Here is a 20,908-nt window from a genome sequence, read left to right as displayed (position 1 = left end):
TTGATAAGCCCATAGCGAGACCAGGCCACAAACTATCATTTGCAGGGCCCAAAACCTCGATTCGACCCAAGTCATAAACTGTCAATCGATGGGTCCAAAACTTCGATTCAACCTAAGCCACAAATTGTTAATCGACAGCCCAAAATCTTAATTCAACCTAAGTCACAAACTGTTAGTTGACGGGACAGAACCTCAATTCGACTAAGCCACAAACTGTCAATCGACGGACGCCTAGAACCTCGATTCGACTAAGCCACAAACTGTTAATCGACGGACGCCTAGAACCTCGATTCGACCAAGTCACAAACTGTCGATCGACGGACCCAGAACCTCGATTCGACCGAGCCAAAAACTGTCAATCGACGGGCCCAGAACATCGATTTGACCGAGCCGCAAAATAGCGATCGGTGGGCCAGCACCTTGATTCGACCAAGCCGCAAACTTGGAAATGCTGAAAGGATTTTGGAATGGAGAATGGAGAATCAGTTTCAAGTCTTGCGAATAGCAAACCCAATTTAGGGAAAAAAGGGAAAAAGCGGAAAGACAGTCTGGAGTAAAGCACAGTGACCCTTATAGCGACCCTCTAAATTAACGCATCTAGAGAAGGTATATCCACCTGGCAGCAGATCCGAAAAAGTCGAGATTAGGGCATCATGATCTATGAAAGGACATGGGCCCTAACTCGCTTTGTCCACAAGACCAATGGATACAATCTGGATAACCTAGGGCTATGAAGGAATGGCTAAGAAAAGAAAGCAACGAGGAGAAATCGGGCTCTGTTAACTCCAGAAGATCGTTCTTACCTACCATAGCTTTCAAACCCTAGATTGGGCTAATTTTTTCTCCCTCAATCTACTCTTTTGTATTCCTCACATTGTTTTAGTGATATTTCCCGAATACGATTTTATTCTTAGTTTGACTCAAAAATCAGGCACATACATACATTTGGCAACTCTGCTGGGGATATCCTAGCAAGAAGATTAAGCTAGACGAGACACACCTTCCACCAACACAGACAGATGTATTTGCCGTTGGAGCTACCAGAGAGCCAGATCTCATTCATCAGTAAAGTCAAAGCACAGACCCGATACAGGTGCCATTCTAGAAGCGATGCAAAACATCAATCCTAGCTATTGACCCGAATGGAAAAGTTTGAGGATGCCCTCCACGCACTCGGCAAAAGAATCCCAACTACACCAACCACGGCTGAACTAGAGCTCGCTCTAGCCAGTCAGTTGGCACTTATCGCTATTGAGCTAGTTAGCATGAGCATACCCACACCGAGTGAGCATCCAATCATCATTCAGTCACCGATGAATCAAGTTCACAATTGCAAAATGGAATCGATCACATCTACATCAAACTTTTGAACATCAAAAAAAAAAAAAAAAAAAAAAAAAGAATTAATTGAAGCTCCGTTGATAGTAATTGGATAAAGGCAGATTCCCTACTCGACTTCCATCTCATAGTGAGGCAGTTTGGGTTTTGTTGGAATAGGAGGGAAGGTTGGGAGGGAAATTTTGTTGTTGGATGTATGGTCCTTTATGGCTGGAGTTTAAATTTTGAGGATGGAGCAAACAATCTTTCTGGTTGGGCTGCCCTTGCATTTGTGGCTTCAACCCCTATTTGAAGCAACTGGAGATGTGTGTGGAGGCTAACGAGGGGGTTGATTCTGACATAATTGTTATCAAGGTCAAAGATGGCACCCTCATGCTACTGGAAGAAGGTTGGAATTCATTACAGTTCAATGGTCATGTCCCAAAGGTACAGTTCCTCCTCTGGAATTCTCAACGCAAGGGTCAATAATCCAGACCCTTCTTTGTATTCAAACTCTACTTCCTCAGTGTCAACTGTTATCCTCTTTGGTCGAACTGATGAATAGGCCCCAAATACACCACACCCGCGAACTTTCATGTCGACAGACGAACATCTCTTGGATTCATATTTCAATTCCTTAATGGCTGCTCCTGAATTGAACATCTTGGTAAGACCTATGGGAGCAAAAGTAGCCCCATTTGACAGTTCCTTGACAGGAACCACCGTAAAAACTTCGTATTCTCGCGTTTTCAGTGTAACTGGCAGAGAAGTATTCTTTGGAAGATAAACAACCTCTCCTGCAAAAACATCACAGAGAATTCATTACTTAAGCCATATCAAGAATTTTGGAAGAGCTTTAAGCAATACGGAACACTCACAATAGTTTCTAATAAGTTCACACATTTGGTGACAGTCTATTTGTATTGAACAACATAAACATGACTGAAAAGGAAACACTGAAAAGTTTTTTGCTGCAAAACCATACCTCCAAGATAGGCATATAAGATGGCATCCCCAGTCCATCCATCATTAGCAACTTTAGGCAAATAATCAACATCTTTAGCACGGATAACTCCTGTGATTGTGCCAGGTTGGTTGTCGTGGATGAGGTTAGTCTTTCCAACCTTGCACCACCCGGCTCCTTGGCAGTTGAAAACTCCCACAACTCCATTAAAATCGTTCAGATTCCAAATCTTTAGAACACTGCAAGATTATCAAGAGCTGATTAAACACACACACCCTTCTCAGGAATAGCAGACTACGAGTCCTAAAACAATTTCTGCTATCAAACCTTTTTCCATCTCTGGCAGGATCAGAAAACAAACAATCTCTTGTTGGTCTGCCAGGGAGTTTGGCCCTCAATATGGAGCCATCAGGAAGTACTAGCTTCTTCAATAAGTTGAAGTCATGCTGCCCAGGCTTGTCACTGCACAGCATTTAGATATCCCAACATGAGAAAACCAGTTGTTCAATAGATATTTTTTCATAACTAAGATAAATTCATGACCATTGGCAGCACCTGACATATATAGCACAGCCTCCCACAGCACGAGCAGCTCCGTGGTATTCAGCCATTGGATGTAAGCTCTGCCATTTTAAGATCATATTTGAAGTTAATATCCAACAATCCCGTAACTTAATGAAAAAGATTAAGAAAATTCAGAACCAAAGACATCATTGCAAGTCGTTGGCTTACATGAAACATATCCCAATCTGGCTGCATGAACTCCCCAAGGAAAATGGTATTGTAGGCAACTGATGCAATATGAATTGTGTGTGATGCTGGATCTCTGGGAAAAAAATCATCCGATGCTCTTATGACAGCTGATCTCTTAGCACTACATGAAATTCAAAGTCATATTAGATGAATATTCCTGAGAACTCTACTACATTATATGATTATGATCCATCAAAACATGTGGAAGGATATTAGTTTACCTGTACAAACCATCTGTATTGTGACTCATACAATAAATAATTCCATTGTCAGGAAAGTTACGTGAAATAGATGCCTCTAATGCCTGATGGTATTTCCTAGCAATTTTCACTCTTCCACCATGGCCAGCCCCGAGTGTCTCAAGAATGTTCTGACCATCTACTTTAACCCCATCAATCCTAGCTGAGGCAAGATATGAGTGAAGTTCATTATAGAAGTTAAACACTTTTTCAGGGTTCACAAGGCCAAGCCCATTCATGGTAATGCTCTTCACAGCACCACAATGTTCGTTCGACTCAACCCCAGGAGATGGAACAGGGTAGGCTAACTTGGATTCATAGTGTTCCATTTCAGTAACTCCAGGACTAACACCACCCCAATATCCAGTTAACGCATGCCAAACATAGACATACCTACAAATTCAGGAGAAAATAAGTAAACACAAGTGTCTGATCAAAATTTGTCAGAACCTTAACACTTGTGAGCATGAATAAGAAATTCTACTTCAATTTGTGTTGGTCTTTAATGTCAGTAACAATGTGGCGGAGCCCCATTGCCGTATCCTCTACCCTGTGACCCTCTTTGCCATCTTTTTGAAATTTTTGGTTTTCTTTGATATGAGTTAATCTGTTTGCAAAACTGAAAGGAGAAGTAGACAACAAAAAATAATCAATATCATTAGCCAGCTAAAAAAGTAGTGTGCAACATTTGAAAGGGGTTGTAATTTAAGTGCTCACTTGGCTGTGTTATCAAATTTAGCTTCAACACTAGTTGGATCCATGCCAACTGATTGCCAACCATCGTCAATGATAACGAATTTAAGGGGAATTCCACCTTTCTCAAAACTAAAAAAGGAAAAAGCAAGTTTATAGACTTTTTCTAAATGTTAGTATTAGGTGTTTGTAAACAATTTTCAAATGGTAAGTGTCTTAACCTCTCCAATCCTTGCTTCACTCCCTCCTCTGTAACGTCTGTATAGAAAGCATCCCATGTGCACCAGCCAAACCAGTTCAGCATGTCAGGCATCTGAACCATGATGAAGCATATAGACGTTAAAATTTACAAAGATTAATATGCATACATAAAAAAATGATTTGTAGCAACAGAGTATTACTGTGAGAATAAATATAGTACCTTCTTTTTCTCACGATGAGAAAATGTCTGTAAATGCCTCCCAACAGTTCTGTGTAGAACTCATATAATTAATAACTAACCAATTTATGTATGCTTAAAGAAAAAACATCACTACCCTATTACGTAGGTAAAGAATTTAGCTTCACAGAAGAAGATACTTGGCACAACTTAAGTTTCCATTTTTTATTAGAGTAACATATGATAAAAGATCTAACAACCTTCAATGTGGGGGAAAATTGCTGGATTCATTTCAAAATTTAGATGAATGTCATTATTTTTGTATTATTAGTCTAAAAAATTAAATTTACTAAAATTAAAGTAAACATGAGATTTATTGAATAAGTGAATTATTTTGTAAAATGCATCACAAATTCTCTTAGACGTTTAAAAAAAAAACTTAAAACTTAGATTTGCTAACTGGAAATGAATAAGACACATACCCAAATTGAAACTTAATATCTGGTACAGGATGTAGAGGACTTCACTATCTTGAGCTTTTCCGTTTCCGATAAGTCAATTAGAAAAGAAAAACTGCTATTTTTACTTATAATTTATAGGAATATGATATTAATTTTCTTTTGGATATGATATTAGCAATTTAGCAATCCACTCTTATTATTTAACAAAAAAAAAAAAAAAAAAAAACCTTAAAACTTTTTTTTCTAGTTCTTTAACTATTCTGTTTTTCCTGAGAGAAAAAAATAATAAATAAATAAATAACTGTTCTGTTTTCAGAGAACTCCAATAGTGAAAGCTATAATATATTTTTTTAGAGAGCTGAACAAAAATGCCCTAATTTTGCTGTATTCATTTGAGAAATGAATTGGACTTACTTCACAGCATTTGTAATAACTTCAAATGGGTCTGATCCAGCAGCCACAAAAACCAAATGACTTCCTTCAAACCCTTCCACGGCAGGATCCCCTGCAATGAACAGAAAAATATTATCCTCTCGTTTCAAGAACAACCAACTATTCAGAAAATATATATATATATATATATATATATATATATATATATATATATATATTAAAAGAACATGAATTTGCTAGCATACCACTTTCCAAACAGATCTCTAAATCGTTATTTGCATTCCCTTGAAGAACAGCCCTGAAATCCCCCTCCAGAATCGGCAAGAAAACTGTATACAGTGCAGATTTCTCAACCCCATCTTCACTTTCTTCCCCAAAATGTGCACCATCTTGTCCTTCCACTATCAAAAATTGGGTCTCAAATGGTATATCTTGGCCACATGTGCCCATTCTCTGTGTCATCCACCACAGTTTGAACCGAAATACACACATAAACCTCAATCCCCTGCAAATCATTACCAACACACACACACACATATCATCAATCCCAATTTTAACTCTGACTCACATCCTAGATGAATAAATCATTCAACACCCCTGTAATAAAATAATTTAAATTAAGAAAACCCATAAAATTCGATAGCCCATTTGCAGTTGTAATTCCATAACACATACATATATCTAGATATAACTCATCAATCCCAATTTTAACTCTGACCCACATCTTAGATGAATAAATCATTCAACACCCATGTAAAGAAAATAAAAAATTAAGAAAACCCATTTGCAGTTGAAAAACACTTTGACAAGTTGTGATTTACTTTAACAAAATAATAAGCTTAGATTGAGGAATGAAAAGAGAGAAATGGTTGAGAAAATAACATACTGGAGTTTTCCGATTGGGAAGACCCGTCGGCTACCGATCTGATCAGACCTGACTCCGACGAAGGCACCATTGGTTAAGCCATCTTCGGTGGCCGGAGTCACAAATATGTTGTCATGAACATCACTTAAAATGCAGTTTCCCAACGCATTCAAATTCCCATCAGCCACAGATATCCCTGTTCCAACCGTCATTTTTTTTTTTTTTTTTCTTTTTCTAAAATTTAATATTTTTTTTTAAGAATGGGCTCTCAAGATCACAATAAGAAAAACACAAACAAAAATAAAAACCAAAACAATAACGAAGAGAGGAAATAAATAAAACAACCACAATCAGGGTTTCAACAAACACAGATTTTAAACCCAACACACAATACTAAGAATTTGGCAAAACTGGGCGTATTTATAGTACCCAATATTAGAGGCGGCGGGAACCAACCTCTGTCATTCATTGTATAATTATTTGTCAGTACTACGTATAAGTCGTATGACATATCAGCCAACCACATTTTATTGGGTGCACGTCACAGACAAATGCTCCCTATATCTTGGCCGTTTGATATTTTGATCAATTGGCAAAGCGCAACAATTTTCAGTTCATTGACGGTGGTGATTAAGTATCATATAGTGTTACTTTTGTGGTTGCGTGCGAATGAGAAGTACTGGAAGGTTTCCTTATGAGAAATATCTTGTGCTAAGTGGCTTTTCGTTAAAAGGGCGATTAATTTACGTTGACCTTTTTCATCAAAAAGCGTGATTGGCGAGTACCTGGGATGGCACTTTATTTTATTTATTCTGAAGTTGGTCTGTTACACGTTTCTTAGGATTACTGCACTAAAGCAAATCATACCATATATATGATCAGAGATAAGGAATTTATTTTTTATTTAAAGAAAAGAAACTGCAAAATGTTGACCTTATTTATTATTTATATTTATTTCCTTATATAAATATGACTTAATTATATAAATATATGTGAGAGTATTTGAGAGAGAAATTAAAAATACTTGACTTAAAGTGGAAGAATGGATAATTATAAGAGAGATTGAACAATATAAGAAGATAGAGAATACAAAAATGATTTGATTATATGACATATATGTAATTTTACTTCATGCGTTAACCCTAGTTAGTCATCTTTTAGCCAAAAAGCAGCGGTCTGAATTCTTTTAAATATTTGAAATATATTTTTGCCTTGGCCAGTAGATTTCTTTACAATTAATTTTATATCATCTATATTTCAAATGATCAAATTCCTAAATGAACTTTAGGGTAAATTACACTTATCTCTCATATAATTTGTTAAATATTGTATCAACAGACAGCAAGAGTCCTCTGTTACAATATTTTTTTGAGGCTCTAGACAAATGTGAGGCCCAAAATTTTGAGAGACCCAGAAATACAAAATTTTGAACCTTGTTAATACAGACTTTTGGACCCAAATTAGAGGCCCTATTAAAACAAACCTAGGCCTAGGGCCGGCACTTCGGTACTGTAGAGGATCTGAGTCCATGTCCTTGAACTTTTTATTGATAAGAAATTCACACACCCACTTTATTTATTTGAATACTGAAATTCTCACATTTCACTTTGAAAAATAGAGGAGATAACACTGAATCACAAGGCATTGGTAAACCAAGCCTTGAGAGGTACAACTATAGTCGGATATGAAAAAATAAAAATAAAATAATAATAATAATAATATGAGTTTTTATGCCTACTTTAATAGGCCAAGATGTAAATGCCAATTTATCATATCCCGTGACTTTGTGTGGCTGTGGATAGTTGATACCACACAAGATCAGAATCCAATCACTCAGCAGAATCACAGTCTCATTTATTTCACTTTATTAGGCAAAGCTCCCATCATATGGCTTCTTTAGCACATCCAATGCTTCTCAAGCAGAAAAACTCACAGCTACCGTCAATAAGAGCTACGAGAATTCCAACCACTATTTTCTTGCTACAAATGTGCCAAAACTTCCGGGAAGTCAGACAACTACATGCCCAATTGGTAGTTTTAGGACTTATTAATCGCCCTCCGAATGCTGGAAGGCTGATTGAATCCTATGTCTCAACGAGTGAAATCTACTATGCTTCATCAGTTTTTGACACAATCTCTTATCCGGATGTGTTTGCATACAATATGATGATCAGAGGCCTAACACTGGGTAAGTGCCCTTATGATTCAATTGTACTCTTCAATGAACTGTTATTAGGTGGCCTAAAACCAGATAACTACACCTTCACATTTGTCCTTAAAGCATGTTCATATATAAAAGCCCTTTTTGAAGGGAAACAAGTGCATTGCCAAGCAATTAAGGCCGGTACATCACCAGATACACACATTCATAGTTCCCTAATACACATGTACGCAAATTCAGGTAGCACGGATTCTGCAGAACGCGTCCTACAACAATTTTCTGAAGAAAATGTACTTGTTAGGAACAGTATGATTTCGGGTTACTTGAGTCAGGGTCATGTCCAAAATGCTAGAGCAATGTTTGATGGTATGAGAATAAAAGATACAGCAACTTGGAGTGCAATGATCACAGGGTACACAAAGAATGGGATGTATGGAGAGGCACTAGCCACATTCCAAGAAATGATGGCTTCCGAAGTTAAATTGAATGAATCAACGCTTGTGAGCGCGCTCACTGCTTGCGCCCAATTGGGAGCTTTGGATCAAGGAAGGTGGATACACACTTGTATTGATAAGATTAAGGCTAAGATTAGTGTTACTTTAGGTACCTCTCTTGTTGATATGTATGCAAAATGTGGCTGCATGGATTGCAGCTATAAAGTCTTCAGGAATATGCCTCGGAAAGATGTTGTGACATGGGGGGCTATTATTTCAGGTTTTGCTTTGCATGGACAAGCCGAGAAATGTTTTGAGCTATTTGATGAGATGGTTGCTAATGGAACTTGTCCAAATGAAGTGATCTTTGTGGCAATACTCTCTGCCTGTTCTCATGCTGGCTATGTCGAATTGGGTGATTACTATTTCGAGAAAATGGTTCATGATTTTGGAATTAGGCCTACCGTTGAACACTATGGTTGTATGGTAGACCTCCTTGCTCGTGCAGGGCGGTTGGGAGAGGCAGAACAACTAATCACAACAATGCCAGAAGAGCCTAATTCGATTATATGGGGTTCATTACTTGGTGGTTGTAGAAATCACAGAGATGTGAAGAGAGGGGAACGCGCATTCAGGCAATTGATTGAGTTGGAGCCACTGTCTGGTGACCGGTATAAGCTAGCAGGGCACATGTTTAGTAATGTGGGAGAGAAAGAAGATGCAGACGAGATAACAAAGTTCATCAAGGAGAAAAAATTGGAGACAACGCGAGGATCAAGCTTCATTGAAGTAGATGGTATAATTCATGAGTTTATGGTAGGAGATATTGATCATAGCAGGGCTTATGAAATATATGGGATGTTGGAGGGGACATATTAGTTCCCAAATCAATGGCTTGTGAAATATTTGCATTGTGAAATAGTTACAAAAGTTCAAAAAAGCAATAGGAACATTACATGAAATTAATTCTAACAATTTGGTATCTTCCTAAAATTTCAACATAACAAGTTTCTAGCTAATAGCAGACACTGAAGCACAATGTCACATGAATAACGAAAGAGGATATGACAACATTAATCAATCTTATCAATTATCACTTAGTATATTAGAAAAGAAGGATTAAAACAAGAGAACTTCAATTTTAACAAATCAAAGTGGAAATGAAAATGGATTTAACTCATGAAGACCGATATATACAAAGTATATATATATTTCTAATTAGCCCAGCCCTTAACTTTGAATACACAGGTGGAAATAACCAGTAACACAATATGTGTTTGAATCAAGTCAATATCCGCTCATATAATCGAATCAATTTTAAGAGTTTTTGTAAAATGTGTTTTTATCAATTTCTTCTTAGACTAATTTTTTTATACACAATTTCACCAATTTAACGAAACTCACATGTGAAGATAGTCGAGAGAATCTTTAAAAACAGTGGGGCAATTGCCCACACTGACCACACGTTAGGCCTCTTCCTGCTATTGACAAGAGTTCTTGCACTCTATATATTAAAGCTCAAAGGCCCCAATCCAGTGAATTAAAGTTCTTATCATTCTAATTACAAAGCATAGGTGTGACGGGAAAAAAAAAAATTACAACAAAGCATCAATTTAATGCTCTCAAATATAATTTTATAAAATATTTGATAATGTTTGCAATCAAGAAGAAATAATTTTATAAAATATTTGATATGTAATTAAGCGATCAACAAGAAAAATAATTACACAAGATTTATGTGATTGGACAGATGGGTGCACAACTCACCATCATCTTTTCGATATGTTTGACAATTATAATTGCTTTGTGTTTTTGCTTTGACGAGAGACAGAAGCAAAGTTTATACTTTAAAGGGTGTTCAGCACTATTTCGAATCTTGTTTGGTAACATAAATTTGTTATAAGATTTTTAAAAGTAAAAATATGAAAGCATGTTTGGTAAAAAGTGTGACAAGTTTGAAATTTTGAATGGATAGTTAAAAATATTGGTTAATTTTTTTTTTTTTTTTTTGAAAAGTGTTTTGTTACATTGCAGAAGCAAATAAAAATATTATTTTGATATTTCTGACTTTAAACTCAATTTTTAAAACGCTTCGTTACTTAATAAAAATTATTAATCACGACTTTTGGCTTTTACTTTGTTATAATATAATAACAAAAACAAACATTCGAAGTAAAATCTTTAACCAAACAAAACGGGCCATTATACCTTGCTTCTATTGAGCTTTCTGATTGCAAGCTTGACAATGACTGAGGAAACCTAGTAAATAATAGGAGAGAATTGAGTGATATTGGAGTTAAAAACGATCAGTTGGTCGGAAAGATCCACGTGTCATGACTGTATGAGGTGTGACTAATCCATTCGAGTGATATTGAAGTTAAAAACGATTAGGTGGTTGGAAAGATCCACGTGTCATGACCGTATGAGGTGTGATTAATCCATTCTTCTTAAAACCAATGTGACTTATCATAATTGAGCAAGATTAAAGTAGGAGGGTTTTTTAGGAAAAAAAAATAAAAAATAAAAAATGTAGGAGGGTTTTTAAGTAGGGATGTTAATTTTTACTACCCCGTCCTGTTAATAACGGATATGGGAATACTTTTTATACCGTTGGGGTGGGTATGGATACAAATTTTGTACCTGTCGCGAGTCACGGGGCGGGTAAGGGTTCAGTATACATATCCTAAAGGCCCCGCCCCGCTAAGCATATAACTATATTTAATATATATATATATATATAAAATTTTAATAATTTATTTTAGCGGCTTATCCAGTTACCCATTTTTTACCATCCTAATTAGGGATGTAAACTTGGTATTGAATTTGCTTTTGTTTTAGTTATGGTGGAAGTTAGAACTTAGAACTTCTTGTGATTTGGTTGTATTAAACTTTTATTTTTGTTTATTATATTCTCTAATTATGTTATGTGGATGTTATTTTTTTTATTTTTGTTGGGATACATAATTTCATTTATGTTGTGCCATTCTCAGGTTTTACACATTAAAATAGCAGGAGCTTAAGTTCCAAAAAATGGAACAAAAAAATTTATTAGCGGCACAAGCACGGGGCACAATATTTTCCAATGAAACGGAACTGAACATGAAAATTTAATCCGTCGCGAGTCTCAGGCGGACATGAACTTAACAAAACATAAAAAGGGCGGGCGGGATTCAGGAAACCGCTCCAAACCCGCCCGTTGTCATCCCTATTTTTAAGTAATATTGTGACTACACAACCCACCTATTTTTATAGCAAACCTGTCGCTTTCCTTCACATTTCTTAGTCTGGACGTTGTTCAGAGAACCAGTGGATATAGGTACTCTCTCTAGATATTCGCGATCGATTTGCCTGATAATAATTTCTATCGATTTCGTCTATTAATTTATCAACTAATCTTCATGATCAATTTCTAATATATAAGGGAAGGAGTTACAGATCGATATCGTGGGAGCTAGAACGAGGATTTAAACGCTGAATTAAAGAAAAGGTCAGAAATTTGTTAACTCTATTTATTCTTCCCCAATCTATTATATATATATAATTTGATTATGCATGACATGAATATAATTTGAGCTACTTTTGTTGTGTGTGAATTCCTAGAGTTAACTAACGGATGAAAGTATAGGGTTTTTATATTTTGCATCTTTGTGTTTCCTTATTTATCCTTTTGTTTTGCGAGTATTGTTCTTTATCTGCTAAAGTTTCAAACTTTTAAGATTTTTGTTACTATTTTGTAAATCCGTGCAATACTGTTATTGAATGAACATTTGAAGATGATAGTGCTTGGTGGCATCGAATCAAAATGTTTAGATGAGTTTTAATTGTTATTCTCTGCCAGGACGTTGAGTATATAAAATTCCTGCTGTTGTTTTATATCATTTAGGTTTGTGGTTGTTTGACAAGATCATATCTATGCTTCACCATTATATATCTTTATTGACATGCTGGCAATAGCAAATCATTGTTTGGAAATGTACTACTATATTTTATATACTTATTATAACTTATAACAATCTAATTAGAAAACTAACTGCATTTATGCTAGGGCACTTTGTTGAATTAAGGCATTTGAACCATTAAGGTATTCACATACAATTATGTGCCACAACCGATGCCCTTTGCAGCCTTCCTGCTGAATCACACCTTCTTACTTGCTTGGAGGAAGTCCTTTTCATATTTTGTTGTCGCATTTCACGGTCAAGGTTGAGAAGAGGAGCTAGTTTTGGCTCTGAAGTTGAAGATAGTGACATGTCATTTTTGTTGTAGTATCTAATCTTTTTGAACATACTAGCAGTGTTTCTTAGAGGTTTCTTATTTTACCAGGAATGCTTGTGATATTCATGTTGGCTGTTGGCATAAACAGAAAGTAAAAAAAGAACGATTTTTATATTTTTTTTTACAATTTGTATGATTAGATATAGGACGGCGTATGCTAAAATTGGTGTGGCTTTAATAATGGATTTCTAAAGCTTGGTAAGTACGGAATATGCGGATATTGTATGATTAGATATAGGTCTGTCTTAAGTCCTCTTTCCCTATGACATTGTTGTAGTTGGACCAGAACTAGGTAATGTCCCTTTTAAGTCCTTGCCACAACTATGCCGGCAGTGAAGCTTATTTAAGATGAGGTACTTGTAGGATTAAGTGGCTGTTAGCAGGTTGAGACCTCATTGGAGATAACAAGTGCTGTTGGAGAAGGCAGCAAGGTGAAGATCACTAGTTAAATTACAAGTACTTGCTCCTGGAGTGTTTATGACATGCTTCCAATTCCATTGGGCATCATACTGTTTGTAATTTGTAGTGAATTGTTGATTTTACTCAACTATGTATTTTATTGTTTGTTAACTACCATTCATCAATTTTCACTTGGCTGCAACTTAGTAGTGTGAAGCCAGCTTATTGTTGTGGCTGGAAAGACCCTTTTCTTTCTTTCTTTCCTTTTTTCTTTTTTTTTTTTCTTTTCTTAAATAAGGGATGATGATGATAATAACACTCAATAAGTATATACATGTGTAGCCTAGTTACAGTTCCTGACTCCTTGTAGATTAGATGTTGGCTTGACGTTCAGTTTGGTTTTTGGCTAATGCCTGTCTTATTTGCTTGTATCATTATTGGCATTGGTTTATTCGTTGACAGATCATGTCAAATCACCAAGGGGATGACGCTGAATACATGGCAGATGAATATGAAATGGAAGATGCAGATGATATGGATGAAGAGTTACTTGACAGAGAGTTGGGTGGCTCGGAGTCTGATATGGAGGATTATGACCATTTGGTTTGTGATTTATCCTATGATGCTCATACATGCAAACTTAAAACAATTGTTTTTAATCTTATTGTTTGCAAATCCAAAGTTTTCTTTCTTCTGCTTTTATTTTTTTTAGTTCTTGGCATGATGCTTTCAAGCAATTTTTTAGATATCCTCTCAGTTAAGCTCTGTATTACTAAAGACTAGATGTTTGGTTCCAATGTAGAGTGATAAAATGGCAGATACTTCCGCGGCTCAAGCTAGGAGGGGCAAAGATATCCAAGGAATTCCCTGGGAAAGGCTTAGCATCACCAGGGAGAAATATAGGCAGACTAGATTAGAACATTACAAGAACTATGAAAATGTCCCTCTATCTGGAGAGGGGTCAGAGAAGGTAAAGCTCTCTCCTCCCTTCCCCCTCCTCCTCCTGTTGATAATACCAAATTATTAGGTTGTAGTCTTTTGACTTCCATTATTCACCTATATTTCTATTGTAAATAGGAATGCAGAATCACAAAGAAAGGGAACACGTATTATGCATTCAGACGCAATTCACGGTCTGTAAAATCAACAATTCTTCATTTTCAGGTTAGTGACAAGTTCTTTTTGAAGTTATCAGCTACAAATTTCTTCTTATACAATAAATTGAATGATAAAATAGCCTTTTAACATTTTGTTAACTATGTTTGGTTGTTTTTAATTAACTTCCTGTCATCACATTACTGAAGTACTCTTAATGGTTAGATCAACACTTTTCGCCACATAATTTGGTTCCTGTCATCACATTACTGAAGTACTCTTAATGGTTAGATCAACACTTTTCGCCACATAATTTGGTTCATATGTAATGAAAATTTGACATTACTTGAATTTTAAAGGTAGAAATTGCTTTTAGTTGTGTTCAAAGGTTCATAGTTGAATTGCTTACAAGCTGGTTGAGCTACCTGTCTAAATTTGGGCTGTCCCAATTGGTTGAACCAGTTTGGTGGGAATGAACCACTTAGTAAATCAAATGATTTGGAAATCTGAAACCCCCTGGAAATTTGGCTGCTATTAAATGCTGAATAGCCGGAAAATAATATTTACAGGAAGCATTCCTGAACAGGAAAACTTGCTAAAAACCAAAGGCAAATGCCAGAGCAAGTAATTGGTATATATTACAGAGTATCACAATATTCCATCTTACCAAAACTCTGTTGGATAATTGAGAAGAATCCTAGAGAAAATTTCCAATCAGTTTCTACCCTGGTGAGGATTTTTGCAGTCCACCATATATAGCTGCAAAAGGAAGATGGTATTTAGTATGACTTGGGGAAAGATGAGAAATGAGAGGTATCATACTGGGCCTCAATGACAAAAAAGCAGTAACTGTCTGCCAGGTCCTTCATAAAGTAGTGGGAGGAGAGATGTGCAATCATAAAATGATCAATGCAACAGTGGAACCTATTAGTTTTTCATCAACCACACTGGCAGTAGTGCGTAGAACGAACATAGAGATCACATGGGACAATAATATTGGAATCTTCCCAAGCATTAGGTTATGCTTGTCTTTGCATTTAATTGTGTAAAAACTTTCAGTCTACACATATGAGCAAGCTTCGTATAATTCAGCTAAGTCTTATCCAATCAAACAAGTGCGCCGTATAAGGATCTGTAATGTCTTGTTAAGGTTGTGAGGGCGGAAACCAGCTAAATACATTTTTGGCTTTCTTTGTCACTAGACATGCACTTTACACACACACAAACGCTCTCGCACACAAATACATACATACACAGCAAATTTTTTGGTGTTGGCTGATTTCGTGATCTGCGTTATCAACTGACATACAAATTTTCGGTTTGGTGATGCAGTTGAGGAACCTGGTTTGGGCTACATCAAAGCACGATGTTTACCTCATGTCACATTCTTCTGTCGTTCATTGGTCTTTATTAACTTTTAACAAGACCGATGTTCTCAATGTTTCAGGACATGTGGCGCCGTGTGAGGTGGGTGTTTGATTTTTTTTGGTTGACAAATACCTTATATACATATTTATAAATCTTTGGTGTACTCAGAATTTTATTCTAAGTCATGATCTTTTATGAAACTAATCATATTTTCCATATAGAAACATCCTGGAAGTCTTTTGGAAGGATTTACACAGACCCAAGTTAGCACGCTAGCAGTCAAAGATAGGTTGCTAGTTGCTGGAGGGTTCCAGGGAGAACTTATTTGCAAGGTAAGTTAACTTCCTTTATACGCCGTTACAGGAGGAGAAATATATCAGAGAGAATCATTAAGCATCAGTCCCAGTTTGATTCCTCATGAATATGTGATAGTCCCCTGTTTTATTTCTGGCTTCACTTATTGAATGTATGATTCTCTCTTTTTAACTTAGGCTTTAGGTTGCTGAATTGCACCTTTGGACAGGCCTGAGCTAAATGATTTGTAAAGACCTTTGAACTCTTATTATTTTTTGTCATGTCTACTTCTATTCTTCCTATTAGTTTTTAGCAATCAAGCAAATCCACTTAGAACTTAGAACAATATAAAATTTTTTATCTAGAAATAGTTGTAGGTGTTTGGTTATGCCCTCTTTTTGCTTTGTCATACTGCTGCTTGGTGTTTAGCGTGGCTGAACTTGACTGGGGCAATTTTTTCTACTCTTACATGCAGTATTTAGACAGACCTGGAGTTTGCTACTGTTCCAGGACAACTTATGATGATAATGCTATCACTAATGCTGTCGATATCTATACCACACCCAGGTATCTGATTTGCCCTTGTGCTGGTGATGGAACTGTTCACCAACTCAAAATCTTACCGAGCTTGTGTTGTATACTTCTCAGTGGTGCAGTTCATTTCACTGCTTCAAATAATGACTGTGGAGTTAGGGACTTTGATATGGAAAATTTTCAGCTTTCCAAGCATTTCCGTTTTCCTTGGCCAGTGAATGTAAGTTCAGTTACCCCCAGCCCCCCATCCCAAACCGGAAGATAAAATAGTGTAATGCTATATTTTTGTGATCCAAACTACCTATGACTACACTTGCAGATCTACCGTACCTGAAAAAGGAATCTCTCTTTCTCTCTACACACACACACACACACACACACACACTGAGAAACTTCAATCTGCAATGATGTGGTTCCATTTGCCCTGGTAGCAACTTACAAAAAAATTATGCCACATCTGGTCTCAGTGCTAGTGCTAACTCCTTTATGCACTACTCCAATGATGAGTACTCTGGATTTTACAATGTAAACCATCTCTGTTGAGCTTGCAGCATACTTCCCTGAGTCCTGATGGTAAGCTTCTTATAATTGTTGGAGATAACCCAGATGGTCTATTGGTGGACTCTAGAACTGGAAAGGTATTTGTCTATTTTGCTATTTTTTGTATTCTGTAACTTTGTAAGCAATTTTTGGGAAAGTGATGAAGCCTGAAGTGGACAGCATGTTCTAATTTGATATTTTATCTTTGCAGACAGTTATGCCCTTGTGTGGGCACTTAGATTACTCATTTGCATCAGCATGGCACCCTGATGGCATCACTTTTGCAACTGGGAACCAGGACAAAACCTGCCGAATTTGGGATGTCCGGAATTTATCCAAGTCCGTTGCTGCTTTGAAAGGTAACCTTGGAGCCATTCGGTCAATCCGCTACACATCTGATGGCCGATTCATGGGAATGGCAGAGCCTGCAGATTTCGTCCACGTTTATGATGTAAAAACCGGTTATGAGAAGGAGCAGGAAATTGATTTTTTTGGTGAGATATCTGGCATGTCCTTTAGTCCAGACACAGAGTCCCTTTTCATTGGAGTGTGGGATCGTACATATGGTAGCCTCCTTGAGTTTGGCCGACGCCGGAACTACTCATATCTTGATTCTGTTGTCTGAGTGGGATGTGCACTCTGCAAAAAATATGGGACGGCTCATTTCCTGGCGTAACTTTGGAGCCTGGCAGCGTATCCTGCAGTAGAAATGGTTCTAGGTGTATATGTACTTTGTTGTGCAATGTAGCTTGTTAATGTTATTTTAGCAGTGGCACATTATGAGCTTGAATATGAATATAGGAGTGAGGGGTTGTACAGAAGGCTAGGAAGCATTGGTCCTGCAGACGGAAATAAGTAGAACTAGGGATTCTCAAGTACCGGACTTGTTTTTAATTTTCATGCCGTTTTCTTATGTTTGTCTGGAAATCAAAATTTTTCTTTTAGGAGCTCTCGTTGAATGGAATAATCTTTGCTTTATCTGTATTCATGCAATTGAATGATAAAGTCCGGAGTGATCATCTGATCTTATTCCTTCTAGCAGCTTGCTGGGTGACTGTTCCTTTTTGGGAATGATGAGCTTGTCCTGTTGTGAAGAGCACAAGAAGCTAGTCTGGGTTGATGTAAGCAAGGTGGAATGGTCCGCTAATGTTCTAATACATTGGACTGGAACTAGAGTTTAAGCTGGTTGTGCCAACGTTCCTCCTCGACAGAATCGCCTAATTTGAAGCTGAATTATTTAGGTTTGGTTTGAACCAAGTGGATGCTCTCCTCGTTGAGTATAACTTGATTTGGTGTAATAGTAAAATCTGAGGTGGCCAAGAGTTCCAGGAGTTTGAATTGAGCACTGTCATTTTGTGTAAACAATAACGGAGGTTATGCATGCATCAAAGTGAAAAAGTTCAATATATATCCTTTCTAGCACTTCTGATTAATGTGCGTATATCAGGATGTTGCGTCTAAATTTCCGTCTCATCGAATTACAGAAATTAGGATCTCGTATTTGATCTTCCAACAAACCGAAATTTTGAATGATGCTTTTTTGGTTCACAAATCACAAATGAGTGCTTCTTGACCTGTAATCTTCTAATAGTTTTTTTTTTTTTTTTTGGGAGTAATAACACTATGCTTTTGGAAAATAATAATAATAATCTTGAAGCATTCCAATCAGTGAAGCGTAAGAGGTCTTTTTTGAAGTCTCAATGCCACTTTATTTTTATTTTTCCCTTTTGTCATTTAATTACGCTTTTTACACAAGATTTCACATTTTATTTTTTTTCCTCTCTATTTTTTTGGTTTATAGAATGAATAGTGTAGCTAAGCCGCCATCAGACTGCCAGAGCCGAGGGGTTGGGTAATAATGTCTATAAAGTTGGGAAGTACAAGGGTCAAAACCTCTGATCCAGAAAGAACCAATGGGACAAAGCCAACTCACCACCAAAAATCTTTCTCCTCTCATTCCTCTCCTCACAATCTGCTCCTCCTTTTCCACAAAATCATCTTCCTCTGTATTATCCATCTATATACCAACATTATCATCTTCCCCTCACAATTCACCAACCAGAACTCCCAAACACCCACAGCAGTGCTGCAAATCCAATCCTCATGGCCTCCACTTTGTTCTCGACACCCACCTTCCAAGGTCTCAGACCCCTCAACAAGCCCACTGACTCCACCCTCTCTCTCACCAAACCCTCCTCCGCCAAATTCAGCTCACCCATCTCCAAGAAAAGGTTCAATTGTGGTGTAAAAGCCCAGCTCAACCCATCACTGGTGATAAGCTTGAGCACAGGGCTGTCCCTGTTCTTGGGGAGGTTTGTGTTCTTCGACTTCCAGAGAGAGAATGTGGCCAAACAGGTGCCGGAGCAGAACGGAGTGACCCACTTCGAGGCCGGCGACACTCGGGCCAAGGAGTATGTGAGCCTTCTCAAGTCCAATGACCCAGTGGGTTTCAACATTGTGGATGTGCTTGCTTGGGGCTCCATTGGCCACATAGTGGCTTACTACATACTTGCAACCTCCAGCAATGGCTATGACCCCAAATTCTTTGGCTGAATGTGTTGTAGCTGTGTATAGTTGGGGCAGCTCTAAAACTCTTTTTTTTTTTTTTTCAAGATTTCGTGATTTGAAACTTAGTTGTGTGATCTTTATGATTAATAGTCTTTAATATGAGCTTCTGCGTGCAATTGTTGTAAAGTTTTCTTTGATCAGGCGATTCCATTTCTCTATGACGTTGGCTAAGCAACCACTTCCATATATATCTGGATTTTTTAAAATGACTTAAATGGAATATGGATCCGATCCTTTTTGATTCACACGCAAAATCTCCTACCGCACGGGGAGAGATCCTCTTCCAACAAAAAGATCTCAAAGCATTCATTTGATTTGATGATGTTGAAGATTTGGTGGTGTTTGAATCATCATTATCTTTTCATTTGCTGTAGGATCTCAATTACATAGAACCAACTGTGGTATTTTAACCTTGTTAATATGATCATCATTATCTTTTGCTGGAATATAGTCATCAAACCAGCGGTGATGAATTGCACAATAGCAAATTGAAAGCTTTGGTATATAAATTATCAGAAACAAAAATAAAATGTATTAGCATCAATATTCCGTTGGTTATTACAACATATCACTATACCTCTTGCTTTTCTTTGAGAATTTGGGATATTTTAGCATAGTTGAGACTACTCTGGTGTTCTCCCAATAAGGATTTGCTTTGTTTATTGGTGATTCTTGTGATTACCAAAAACGTATATTGCAAGGATGGTTCTTACATCTTCATGAACAAAATACAGCTATATATGTCTTGCAAAAATATTCTATTCTGAAAAATTACAATACTATTCAGATATATATTCAATGAACAAATTATTTTAGATATTTTTATCATACAACAAAAAATTCCAACTACATCTTACTTACCAAAAAAAAAAAAATTTGCAACTACCTCTTCTCCTTGGATAAATTTTAATATATGCTTAAAAATGAATATATATATATATATATATATGTATTTAAATTACGGACATGCTTTGTTCCTTAGGAGATTCCAACCATCACCATTCACTTTGGGAGGTAACGAAGATATTTTCGGGCCACAAGATCCTCAGCCATGTACAAGTTTGGTTATTCAATAATTTTCCTTAAATTTTGCCCTTTTTAAAATTTATTCAATTTTTTTTTTCATTGATAAGAAACTTACATGTGTTTTAAAATTTATTCATTTTTATTTTTTAT

At 36.7% G+C, this 20,908-nt stretch overlaps 4 protein-coding genes across 7 annotated transcripts; 3 read left to right on the top strand and 1 right to left on the bottom strand.

Moving 5' to 3' along the window:
• Positions 1 to 1,314: 1,314 nt before the first annotated feature.
• On the bottom strand, positions 1,315 to 6,529 carry LOC132308295 (probable galactinol--sucrose galactosyltransferase 1). Of its 2 annotated transcripts, XM_059806336.1 has the most exons (13): positions 6,086 to 6,529; positions 5,445 to 5,704; positions 5,221 to 5,311; positions 4,388 to 4,436; positions 4,188 to 4,279; positions 3,991 to 4,098; positions 3,758 to 3,892; positions 3,256 to 3,666; positions 3,014 to 3,155; positions 2,837 to 2,904; positions 2,609 to 2,743; positions 2,303 to 2,520; positions 1,315 to 2,114 (listed from the first exon to the last, which is right to left on the bottom strand). In XM_059806336.1, exons 1-13 carry the CDS (start codon positions 6,274 to 6,276, stop codon positions 1,738 to 1,740), a joined length of 2,277 nt encoding a protein of 758 aa, XP_059662319.1. In that variant the 5' UTR covers positions 6,277 to 6,529; the 3' UTR covers positions 1,315 to 1,737. The 2 variants fall into 2 exon arrangements, with proteins under 2 accessions (XP_059662319.1, XP_059662320.1); XM_059806337.1 differs by lacking the exons at positions 3,758 to 3,892; positions 3,991 to 4,098.
• Positions 6,530 to 7,874: 1,345 nt separating this feature from the next.
• Positions 7,875 to 9,630, top strand: LOC132308294 (putative pentatricopeptide repeat-containing protein At5g40405). 2 transcript variants are annotated; one of them, XM_059806335.1, is made up of 2 exons: positions 7,875 to 8,252; positions 8,466 to 9,630. In XM_059806335.1, exons 1-2 carry the CDS (start codon positions 7,952 to 7,954, stop codon positions 9,536 to 9,538), a joined length of 1,374 nt encoding a protein of 457 aa, XP_059662318.1. In that variant the 5' UTR covers positions 7,875 to 7,951; the 3' UTR covers positions 9,539 to 9,630. The 2 variants fall into 2 exon arrangements, with proteins under 2 accessions (XP_059662318.1, XP_059662317.1); XM_059806334.1 differs by having other exon boundaries at positions 7,875 to 9,630.
• Positions 9,631 to 11,891: 2,261 nt separating this feature from the next.
• On the top strand, positions 11,892 to 18,142 carry LOC132308292 (uncharacterized WD repeat-containing protein C2A9.03-like). Of its 2 annotated transcripts, XM_059806331.1 has the most exons (11): positions 11,892 to 11,975; positions 12,081 to 12,146; positions 13,796 to 13,936; positions 14,136 to 14,303; positions 14,411 to 14,497; positions 15,761 to 15,895; positions 16,018 to 16,128; positions 16,566 to 16,657; positions 16,739 to 16,844; positions 17,176 to 17,262; positions 17,376 to 18,142. In XM_059806331.1, exons 3-11 carry the CDS (start codon positions 13,799 to 13,801, stop codon positions 17,787 to 17,789), a joined length of 1,338 nt encoding a protein of 445 aa, XP_059662314.1. In that variant the 5' UTR covers positions 11,892 to 11,975; positions 12,081 to 12,146; positions 13,796 to 13,798; the 3' UTR covers positions 17,790 to 18,142. The 2 variants fall into 2 exon arrangements, with proteins under 2 accessions (XP_059662314.1, XP_059662315.1); XM_059806332.1 differs by lacking the exon at positions 11,892 to 11,975 and having other exon boundaries at positions 11,982 to 12,146.
• A 1,032-nt stretch (positions 18,143 to 19,174) lies between these two features.
• Positions 19,175 to 19,776, top strand: LOC132308293 (photosystem I reaction center subunit V, chloroplastic). The gene has a single exon (XM_059806333.1). It carries the CDS (start codon positions 19,268 to 19,270, stop codon positions 19,715 to 19,717), a length of 450 nt encoding a protein of 149 aa, XP_059662316.1. The 5' UTR covers positions 19,175 to 19,267; the 3' UTR covers positions 19,718 to 19,776.
• Positions 19,777 to 20,908: the final 1,132 nt, after the last annotated feature.

This window comes from Cornus florida, unplaced genomic scaffold (genome assembly GCF_030987335.1).
Source record: "Cornus florida cultivar Cherokee Brave unplaced genomic scaffold, ASM3098733v1 CherokeeBrave_3.0.0_Hap2_Chr05, whole genome shotgun sequence".
NCBI classification, from domain to species: Eukaryota; Viridiplantae; Streptophyta; class Magnoliopsida; order Cornales; family Cornaceae; genus Cornus; species Cornus florida.
This window is presented reverse-complemented; position numbering and strand designations above follow the sequence as displayed.

Bases quoted from the DNA above. Each gene is read 5' to 3' on its own strand.
- LOC132308295 (XM_059806336.1), bottom strand. From the start codon at position 6,276: ATGACGGTTGGAACAGGGATATCTGTGGCTGATGGGAATTTGAATGCG. The intron at 3,156-3,255 runs GTAAACTAATAT...AATTTCATGTAG, and splicing joins AATACAGATGGTTTGTACAG to TGCTAAGAGATCAGCTGTCA. The intron at 2,115-2,302 runs GTATGGTTTTGC...ATGTTTTTGCAG, and splicing joins CTTATATGCCTATCTTGGAG to GAGAGGTTGTTTATCTTCCA.
- LOC132308294 (XM_059806334.1), top strand. From the start codon at position 7,952: ATGGCTTCTTTAGCACATCCAATGCTTCTCAAGCAGAAAAACTCACAG.
- LOC132308293 (XM_059806333.1), top strand. From the start codon at position 19,268: ATGGCCTCCACTTTGTTCTCGACACCCACCTTCCAAGGTCTCAGACCC.
- LOC132308292 (XM_059806331.1), top strand. From the start codon at position 13,799: ATGTCAAATCACCAAGGGGATGACGCTGAATACATGGCAGATGAATAT. The intron at 15,896-16,017 runs GTGGGTGTTTGA...TTTTCCATATAG, and splicing joins GACATGTGGCGCCGTGTGAG to AAACATCCTGGAAGTCTTTT. The intron at 16,658-16,738 runs GTATCTGATTTG...TATACTTCTCAG, and splicing joins GATATCTATACCACACCCAG to TGGTGCAGTTCATTTCACTG.